At 42.7% G+C, this 10,451-nt stretch overlaps 1 protein-coding gene across 2 annotated transcripts in view; it reads right to left on the bottom strand.

The window, feature by feature from the left end:
* Positions 1 to 2,856: 2,856 nt before the first annotated feature.
* The window catches only part of DESI2 (desumoylating isopeptidase 2), a 19,772-nt gene continuing 12,177 nt past the window's right edge, over positions 2,857 to 10,451 (bottom strand). Inside the window, exons 4-5 of one of the 2 annotated variants that reach the window (XM_018557059.1) lie at positions 7,991 to 8,132; positions 2,857 to 3,087 (exon numbers count right to left, since the gene is read on the bottom strand). In XM_018557059.1, coding sequence (XP_018412561.1) covers positions 2,857 to 3,087; positions 7,991 to 8,132 — 373 coding nt within the window. The remainder of the gene's footprint in view (positions 3,088 to 7,990; positions 8,133 to 10,451) is intronic. The other variant, XM_018557060.1, reaches the window with a different exon arrangement.

Raw genomic sequence — 10,451 nt, 5'->3', positions numbered from 1 at the left:
GTGTATAAATTGTTGTTCTTAGAAGCGCAACACTTCATACATATCCTAGTCAGTGAATGTCGCACTGGGATTATTGTTATCAGCTTATTGTGTGGGAAAATAAAAAAACAAATTCTACATTAAAGCTGAATTCCAGATGCAAAACCTTTCATTGAAAAAAAAAATCCTCCATAGCCACAGAAGATATGTCGACTTTGCGTGTACCAAATCCCTCATCATATTTACCTTGTAAAAGCAGAAATGGCATCATCACTATGTTGTACATAGCCTGTGCAGATAACAGAGATGTAGGAGGAACTCAGCAGGCCCCACCCACTACAGGCTGCCTGCAGAAAACTACAGGAGGGGGCGGATACAAGACCAGTCACCCTGCACAAGGAGAGAGAGCAGCAGTGACTTGTCTTTATTACAGAAAGCTCCTGCACAGAGGTAAAGTTTCACACTGGATTACTGCACAGATCTGGAGGAAATACACCAAGCACACTGAGATTCAATGCCCCTTGAATTTAGACATTTGCTTATCCTGGAGCTCAGCTTTAAATATGTCCCTGCACAGGCTGATTATGCTGAGTTTTTAGAAACAGATGCATGTAAAAGTGGATGATGTTAAAAAACAGAATGATGACCTGGACACTGTCATAATAAACCACCAAACTACAAAAACACACCTAGGATCCTTGGTGGAGACAATGTAAGCCTTCTGCTGTACCCTTGACAATTTGGAAGGTTCGCAGTATAAATCGACATAAACCACTCCAGTGCTCTTTATCAATTTCCACACCCATTCCAAATAGTCACTTGAAAAATGAAAAAACTATCAAAATTCTGTGAGACAGATTGCTAATTAACAGCCAAGTGAGTGGCCAGCAGTTGGTGACCCTCGTCATTCATCAATGGAAACATTCTGCTCTAAGATGAAATCCAAGCAATGTTTTTATTAACCCTTGCAGTGGGGCTACCCTCGCACTGCAAGGGTTAAGTGCTTGTTTTTGTCTAGGTGCTAAAATGGCAAAGTTAGACTTAACAGAAGCTGCAAGCCGGCCAGCTGTCACAGCGCTCCCTTCAGTCTCTCTCCTCCTACACTGCAGCATTGGGATGTTAATCAGCATCCTCATGTCCTCCACAATGTGTATAGACGTGATTTACGGGACCTTAGACCGCTGCAGAAGAGGGGAGCGAGGCTCCAGGGTCCAGTCCAAAAACAAGCCAGCTCATGACATTGAGGGAGCATAACTTCATTTTTTTTTTTTACCTAGACAAAAACGAGCAAATAACCATTTCAGTGCGGGGGTAGCCCCACCGCAAGGGTTCATACCTTTTCCCTGGAGTTCTCCTTTAAGTGTCGGTAAATTTACACACAAAGAGGGAGTTAACATGCGTTTCTTACTGTGGGCTCCTAAAGGCCCTTGCATAAGCGATGTAATCAGCTCTGGGGCTTGGTACCAATGGGTGCTAGTTGTCTGCTTTTCACTATAGAGTGTATGGTCTGTGATTTCGGTCTGGGTTAATACTGCAGGCTCTGTTCAGCCCAAATAAGCCTATCCACTCTGGTAAGCAACAAACACCAAGCTCATCTATCGTCACATAAGCCATGATTGTATGCACACAGCCTAAAGCTCTGGAACTGGAGCCACTGGATATGGAAATCTGCAGTACTTTTCACTCGGCACAGGTTTGGTTGCATTGTGAAAGAATAAGTCTAAAACTGCACACATCTGTGACTGAAAAATACTCCAAGAATGCAATATATAAGCTAGAACTGACAGTTCATCTGGCATACAAACTGGCTAGCTTAGTGCTTCATTTACTAGTAAATCATGGATTTGGATGTAATGATCTCTCTATTAGAGCTGAAAATCTACACAAATCATTCGGGGAGAAGAAACTCTATAAAAAATGTATATAACAAGCCCTAGCTGTAAAACCTCATGCAAAACTCCCTGATCTAGTAGAAAATTAACAGTACTTGTTGGTACAAGTTACTGAACAACTCTTGTCAGATGTCGTTGTAGCAATAACGTACACAAAACACATATTTGCTAGTAAGAATAACACCTTTACACCCCAGCACCCTATTTCTTTGTTTTTGTTTTACTGAACAGGACAGAACCCATCAAGACTGATCTCTCACTCCCACAAAAACATGAAACGTCTTATCTGCTTCTACAGCTGCGATAAAAGTAGTTTAAGGGTTACCCTACACGCGCCAAGACGCTGGATAAAGCTAGAGGGATTGTCAAGCTACTTCCTCCAGGTGTATTTGGTTTAAATATATGCTTTGTTATTTTTTCAGTGTGACAGATCGCCGAGGATTAAGATAGCGGTGGCCGGACAAATGTTAACCGTTAAACTGATGAGCTTCACCAACAGGTGACCGCTTCTACCCAGTAGAAAGGTAGAACAGCTGCACCGGTATGAAAGTTAAGATACTCCAAAATGGTGTGCGTCGCATACAGGCGCAAATCGGACTGCACAGCTGAGGTAAAGGGCTAAACTTTTTCTTCGTTTGGGTAAAAGGGAACAATATTCCTCGGTTCTTTTTAGCCGACAGCAAAATGATAGAAGTGTTTAAAAAAAAAAAAAATACTGAAAGAGGAAATGACAATAACATGTAGAAACGTACACAAGACCTGTTTAAAAAGTAGTTTGGGATGGTGAATAATTGGACGAAAACGATAGTGTCCTTGCATCAAGTTCTGGTAGACGAGTACAAATATTATCCTGAGCTGAAATACTTCAAAAGAAAGTAGGCTCTTGTGCCCAGATGTAGAATTCCTGCCCACTGATTGACAGAAAAAAAAAAAGTGTGTCAGATGCTGGAGATCATTAGGAACACTTTACTTTGAAATTGATTTCCTATAACTTAGTGTGACGTCCAGGCCGGGGCATTATACTTGTAGAAGTGGAGGCCGAGGCAGCTGCATCCTCTGCTTCTTCCAGCTCTTCCCGCAGCTCCTGGCTGACACTGGACTGGAGGGCAGCAGGAGTCAACCATTCCTTAGGTAGACAGCTTTGTAGAAAAGGTACACAGGAACTAAAGTATGCCAATCGGTTAACCCAACGGGGTATCTCCTTACCACAGAGGATCTAGGTGACAAAATGAAATGATCCGATTACTAAAAGAGAAGAGTAGATAAAGCAGGCCAACAATGCAAAGGGAAAATGCCCTCTTGTGTCAATAGCAAAGCATTTATGGATTTACAGGCAGTCCTCCGAGTTACATACATCCGACTCCTACTTACAGACGGAGGCTATTACTGTACGGCAGGGATAGTTGTAATGCTACCGCGCTTGTGCTGATGAGTGCCTGCCTTTTTGGGTCTGGATCGTAGTACTGTACGTACATTACAGGAATTTGGCTCTAGTTAGACATGCAGACGAAAGGTGCCCACCTCTTCTTCCGGGTCACTGAGGTTTTTTTTACTGCTGTCTGTATCCTCATTAGAAAGATTTAATCTCACTTCCTGTCCTTGAGACAACAGGAAGTGAAAGGAAATCTACCCCTGGGAAGGGAAATTCACTCCTGTAAGAGTTATTATGGCAAAAAGGTGTAACCACTGAAGCTTTATCACCAATCCTTGTGTTCACGACAACCCAACATTTTCAAAATCCAATTGTCACATGGACAGAAAGTGAGGTGAAATGTTCTGAACAGGGGCACATACACAGCAAAAGAAACTTTACAGGGGGTTAACCCTTCCCTATGATATCCAAAACAAAAATACAAATTTGGGGCTAGAGTTACACTTAAAAATGTTTATTGTTCCAACTTACCAACAAGTTCAATTTAAGAACAAACCTACAGTCCCTATCTTGTTCGTAACCCGGGGACTGCCTTTTTAATAATCTAAAATGACAGCTTTGCTTTAATGCTACTGCAAATGATAAACAGCAGGGATTTGTTTTTTTCTAAATAAGAGTAGAAACTGCAAGATATTCGGTATTGCATTTACTAGCCACAAAACAACTCCTATGTGCCTGTTTAGGACTAGTTTAATTAGGTTACTGGCTTGACCTTCCTGGTCTTAGGACTACGCCCACCAAGAACAACACTCCTGTTCAGTGAGGATGATAGTTCACTGGGGTTAGTCCTGAAATCAGGAATGTCAGACTTCCAGTAAGAAAGTGGGACTAGTTCCAGGCACCCAATAGATGAAATGACATAATTGTCAGAGGTGTGATGAACCTGTGTTTGCTTTAATTATAGTTAACTATAGCCATGAAAGGCAAGTGCCTAAAAGCCCAACTACTGCCCTCATGTATGTTTACCGACCATGTACAGCTCCTCCCCAGATGTCTGATAAAAGAGAATATGACTGCAAATATGGACCAATAGTGAGACAAGAAGGGTGGGGCTAGGCACATATACTTACAAGGTATAAGGCAATGTGTGGGAACCTTTTAGATGTCTGCATTACATGGCTGCATGCATTTTAAAGGTGTATAAATATTTACTTTTAAACATACTCTGGGAGAGACCTTTTGTAACATGTAAAATAACTACCTGTATTATAAGGTGCCTACTGTACAGGCGGAAACATTGGCATGAGCTTAACCTTAACCTACATCATACTGGGGGGAATTTATCAAAGCAATTGTGACAGTTTTAGCCTCCTAGATCATTTTGTTTATGTGCAAATCTGTCTTGCAACATGTGCCCCTGTTTTCTTCAGAGCTTGCACTTCTTTTTCAGTTGCATGTTTTTTGCACGTGTTTTCATCTGCACTTGTTCTAAGCTCTCTGAAACTGGAGCATCACCTAAGAAAACACTCACAACTTAAGAAGTCCCCATGACCACTTCAAGATGAGACAGTTCAGCTTTTTGCCCGGAGTTAGAAGTCTTCTTTCTTGGGAGTCTATTAAACCTCATTTATCAACAACATTACACTAGCTTGATAAATCTAGTGCAAATATTTTCCGTGCAAGTTCAAACTCGCAATTGCTTTGATAAATTCAGCAACTGCTCCTGGCCACCATTAGAGGGAGCTGAAGGGAGGATGAAAGATGGATTGCTCAGTTATGCCAAAAGAGGATCAATTTGTTTTTTCTTTCCCATCTATTCCCTTTAGTGGTGGTTGGGGGCATCTGCTGCATACAAAATAAAAAAGAAGTCTCACTGTTAGAAGGCTTGAGGCCTTACGAGGGCCCATGTTTGAACTTTGTGGTTATCGGCAAAATGCATATCCCTTGCAAAGGACTTTTTTGAGCAGGCTGCAAGAACAAGTATGAATAAGTAATAGTTGTTAAAGTGGAACTGTAAATTCTCCAGCTTTCAGTTTCCTTTGAAATTGTTTCTATATTTGAAAACTACAGACCCAGAACAGTAAAAGAAAAATGGACATTGTTGACTTTCAATGCTGCATGCTTTTCTGAGTCGATGAGGTTGATTTACTAGAGGCAAAAAGGCTGCTCACTTTGCAAGGACATTTTCCTTTAGCTTACTGAAGGAGGTGAAGCTCTGATGATGCCATCATCCGATCGCGTGCAAGCCAAATAATTTTTTTTTAATTTCCCTTGCACGTGATTGGATATGCTTTGACCACATTCACTCAACTACTTACGATGACAACAGGCATTGGATGTCTAAACAATGTAGACTGCTATTTTTAGGCACCTAATCCCAGCCAAGATTTTTCCACTATAGTTCTGGGAAGGGGACATTGAATTTGCTTAGGTTTGCTCAAGGCTTTATCAGTGTCATCCATCATGATTATGTCGTGGTATATAGACCGGAGTTGATTTTACACAAATGTTCACTCTTCATATTGACTGCTCTACACTCTACGGCAGGAGTAGCAAACCTCCGGCCCTCCAGTTGTGGTGAAACTACAAATCCCATGATGCATCTCTTTGGGAGTCATGTCTGTGGCTGTGAGAATCTTGCAATGCCTCATGGGATTTGTAATTTCACCCCAGCAGGAGGGCCGGAGGTTTGCTACCCCTGCTCTACGGGGTCTATATATATAGATATAGATATAGATATAGATATAGATATATATAAAAAAAATGTACATAGCTATTTGTCAAAAATACATGTACAGTCCCTCTGTGTAATTTAAAAAAGGAGAACTATGAGGCGAGTGATTTTTCACTCAACCTCATAGTTCGAGCCGATGTGACAAAGAAACTGCCACAGGTCGGCTCAGTAGATCGGGAAGTGAGTGAACACATACCGGCGTTCGCTCACTTCTTGATCATGTCCCTGCAGAGAGCCGTGACTGTCACTCACGGCTCCCTGCAGGGATTCTCCCCCCCCCGATCCTCCAGCGCTGACTGGTGGAACGGACGGGGCAGGTACAACTGACTGCCTCTAGATAGGCAGAGCCAGCTGTCACTCACACAGTTGGATGGATTTCGACAGTAATGTCGGGATCTATCCCGGCAGCGGCGGTCTCAGTATACCGCATGCTGTAGCTCGCGATATAGTGAGCTTTGGGTCACAGGAAGACGCTAGTATATGTCTCCACGTGACCCTTAGGAGAACTATTGGGAAAAACACTTACCCCATAGTTCTCCTTTAACTAGCTGTTGTGAGAACGGGGCAAAATAAATATCAAATGTTCTTAAGGCTGTTTTCTCTTCTGGTTGAAAGTTCTTCAAATATTACCGGCATTAGTAAAAATAGGTTCATTCATAAAGTATCGGGAAAATACCACATTTTGGCTACTAAATGGAGCTGAGGATCACAAGAAATAAATGCATCTTAGTAACAAGAGATACAATGTAACATTTCGAGAGAACGCTGGAGGGAACTTGCAAATTAATGTAATCATTGCTACTACGGGGATACCCATAGTATTTTTACATTTTCCAATTTCCACGTGGATTTCCTATGATGCCCAGCTCTATGGACACTAGTTAGAAATCGGTTCCCAGCAAATGCAACAAATATTGCAACCTGCTAATAGGAATCTGTTGCAGAATTGTCTCAAGCTGAATTTTGTCTCAGACAGATTCTCCTCTGTGATTCAATACTTACACCTGGCAACACTATTTGGAACAGCAGGGAATGGGTCTTATTTACCAATATAGTGGCATTTCTTAATTTGTCGCAGCCATTGCAGCAGAATGTAATGTGCATTGCCAATAAGAACTAGCTGAATTTGTTACAGGAGTCAGAAATGGCAAGAAAACAGCCCCACTGCTTTATGACTTTGGTGCTGGACTTTCTAATATGGCCATTGTGACGACATGGTAATCAGTTTAGGAGTTAAATGTGTATTGGGGTTGAGTTATGTTTGAGTGCGTTATGCTGTGTGACCTGGTTATGGAAAGACTATCAGCACCATCCCTCGTTATCTCCCATTGTTCTCTGAGGGAGCTCAGAACAATGACATTCTGGCCAGGCAGCTGCTATGGCTGTCTGGAGTTTGTTAGCAGGTGGACACCTGTGGTGTTGAGCAGACCGATTGTCTGGGAGGGGAGGGTGGATGTGATGGGATTATATTCTGATTTCATCACTTGCTGTATAAAAGTTTGTGCAGTTGCTCAATAAAGCAGTTTGTTTACCCTACACTCAAGCCTTGGCTAGTGACTGGGGAAACTGGGAGCTACCGATCAGCGGGTTGCAATATCTCCTCAGCAAGGAAGAATACAGCGGCAGACATACTTATCCTGAGTACCGAGGTCCGTCACAGCCATAACACCACAAAAGTGTTGCAAATGCTTTACTGAATTATGTAATGCACGCCTCAACAGACAGTCCTGGTGTGAATGGCCTCTAGAAATAGGTCTACTGAGGAGAATATACTGGATGATTAGACACTATACAGCAGGGGTTCGGTTCCTTCACTTCTTCTCGGAACCCCGCTGGGGAGAGCAGCGGGGGTCCAGAGAAGCGGCGGGAGGAGAGGACATGGCGATCTACCAGTGATCGCTACGCGATCGACTGGTAGATCGCGATCGACCTTGTGGGCACCCCTGCTATACAGCAACACCAAGCAGATAACTGGTAGATTTAAAGTTCTTCTACAGGAATAGGATAACCTACCTCTGACAGAGCTGAAGAGAAGTGGTTACAGTTTTTGTGCATAAGATGATAGGCATTCCCTTTGAACTCCTTCCCAAGTTCTTCGACAATTTTTTCAATATCGCTCTCTGTGAAATCCGTGCTCCCCAAAGCTATTGCTTCCCTTAAAATTAGAAAATAAAAACATACTTTAGTGGGAAAGGGTTTTGGAAAGACTTGCAGATGTAAACATTATGTTCTGGATGGAGAGATATGGCTTTGTTGGTCAATATGATCCTCGCACCTTCTTGTGTTCAAACAGATTTGATTGAGAATTTTTTATCTTGTAATAAAACATGCGACTTTGCAAGAAACAGTAAGGATAGTTGGTGAACACTGCCATATTGGTGTGTAATTCAAGAATTTAAAGAAAAAGACATACTCCAACAGAGGTTGCACATGACATAAGTACAAAAGAACAGATAGTATAAATAGGGAAACAATAGAAAAGAAGACACTTCATTGCTCATATAGTGTGCGAAATTTCAAATCAACATAGGCATAACCATTTATATAATGAATGTACTATAAAATTAGAAATCTCAGAGGAAATATGGCTTGTTTAGTAATCCCACACAAGTAAGTGAATAGAAGTAGTAACAAAGGTCTCGGTCATCCATACAAATAATGCATTAGTTAGCAATTGAGTGATTAAATAGTCAAATGGTCCCAGGAAGAGAGGAATGAGATATCCAAGCCCCTTAACCCAATAAAGCAGACCCTAAATGGGCTTTGCACTTATGTGTAGGGAGCAACCTAGCTGAATCATGTCATTAGAGCTGGTCAACTTTATCAATCCAACGTGTCCATATTTTCTGAAATGTTTGTGGGCTCTCCCTTCACAAATGGGTTTGCTTTTTAAATGCTAGGGGCTAATCATCTCTCTCAAATTAGAGGGGTCAACAGACATACACCCGATGCATAAAGCCAGGCATGAGAAGGCGGGAACCCCCCAGTCTGTTTTAAAGGAGAACAAAAAAAAAAAAAAAACAACGAAAGGGCTTCTACTTCTTCTCTGGAAAAGCCTTTTTTCGCCATCTGCAGTGCGCTCCAAGACTGCCTCTAATTTGAAACCAAAAGTAGATCAGCCGTAAAAGGAAGGCTACATAGACGGAGCTTTGATGCAGAAATCGCCTTCCCAGGCCATTAACCAAACAGCCCAGTGGGAGGAATTTACTAGAGCAGAAGACATAGCTGATATCCTAACCGATTCGGCTGAAGCATCGGCAATAAAACCTACTGCCTTAAAAAACACAGGCAAGCAAGTCCAAGAGCTGTTCCCTAGGTGTACCAGCTAACAAATGAGTCTTCAGCTGCGATAAGCAGAATTCAAGATTTCTGGCCACACACACAGTTGCTAGAGCGGGTTAAAGATTTTGGGTAGAACCCCAGGCTCTTTTGAGTAAGATTTCCGGAACAGACGTCACTCACACGGGAAGTGACCTACATCCCAGGACTCCCGAGGCCCCGCAGGGCTAAAGAGCCCAGGAAGTAACGTCTGTACCGTTCCCCAGCCCTCCCTGGGCACTGAAAAGAAAGCGGGACCCAGGAAACCCCCTGCACAGCTGAGAGGAACTAACTAGTGTCCTGGAACAGGTAACCTAAAATATCTCACCACACCACAGCAAGGAGGAAATGAGGGGAAACAAACTGGGACCTTGACAGACATTGGAGGATTTCCCAGCGTTCCAGTGACGTGTCCTCCAGTGGACAGAGGAAGTACAAAAAACTGAAAGGCTAATGGAAATTGATTCAAGTGACGTATTGCCAGCTAGGTGGGTGGAGCCTCCATCTCTCACAAAGCTGTCCTGGAAGACAAGTTGGGGGGAAAAAAAACAAAGGAACAGAAAACTAACTGTAAAGTTGTGGTAACGCCTGATCTGCAATGCTGTTTGTGCCCTGTGTTGGTGGATGTCGTGATAAAATCATGCAGGCATAGGTTTATTTGCAACACAGCGTATCACAACACACAGCAATGCGTCACAACACTTTGCCATGCGCTGCCAGACAGAGGAAGGAGACTGGGAGGCAGGGAGGAGAAACAGGGCTCTACAACAGTGTGTGCCTGGAAGGCGGGCACAGAGGACGGGAAGGTAAGGAGAGAGCTGCAGGGACAGAGCTGCTGCGCATGCCCATATATTCATGGTCGCGCAGCAGCTCTCCAGAAGCGCCATCAGTCAAACTGACGAGAGATTAGTGGGGTGGATCCCGGCAGTTTTATCAGGATCTCTCCTCATTGCAGCGCTTAGCCCCGCCCATTATCTTAAAGTGGCTATTACAGGTTTAGTGTGCAATTTGGCTTATAGGAGTAAAATTACAATATTTATTCCTGTAGCCTAAGGAATAAAAAAAAAATGGAGATAAGCTTCAACTCCATAGTTCTCCTTTAAGGTTATTTTAAAAAGAAAATATCAAGCACTGCAATGTGTTCTAACACACCACA

The sequence above is a fragment of the Nanorana parkeri genome, unplaced genomic scaffold (genome assembly GCF_000935625.1).
Source record: "Nanorana parkeri isolate BGI_ZX_2015 unplaced genomic scaffold, ASM93562v1 scaffold264, whole genome shotgun sequence".
Classification (NCBI taxonomy): Eukaryota; Metazoa; Chordata; class Amphibia; order Anura; family Dicroglossidae; genus Nanorana; species Nanorana parkeri.
This window is presented reverse-complemented; position numbering and strand designations above follow the sequence as displayed.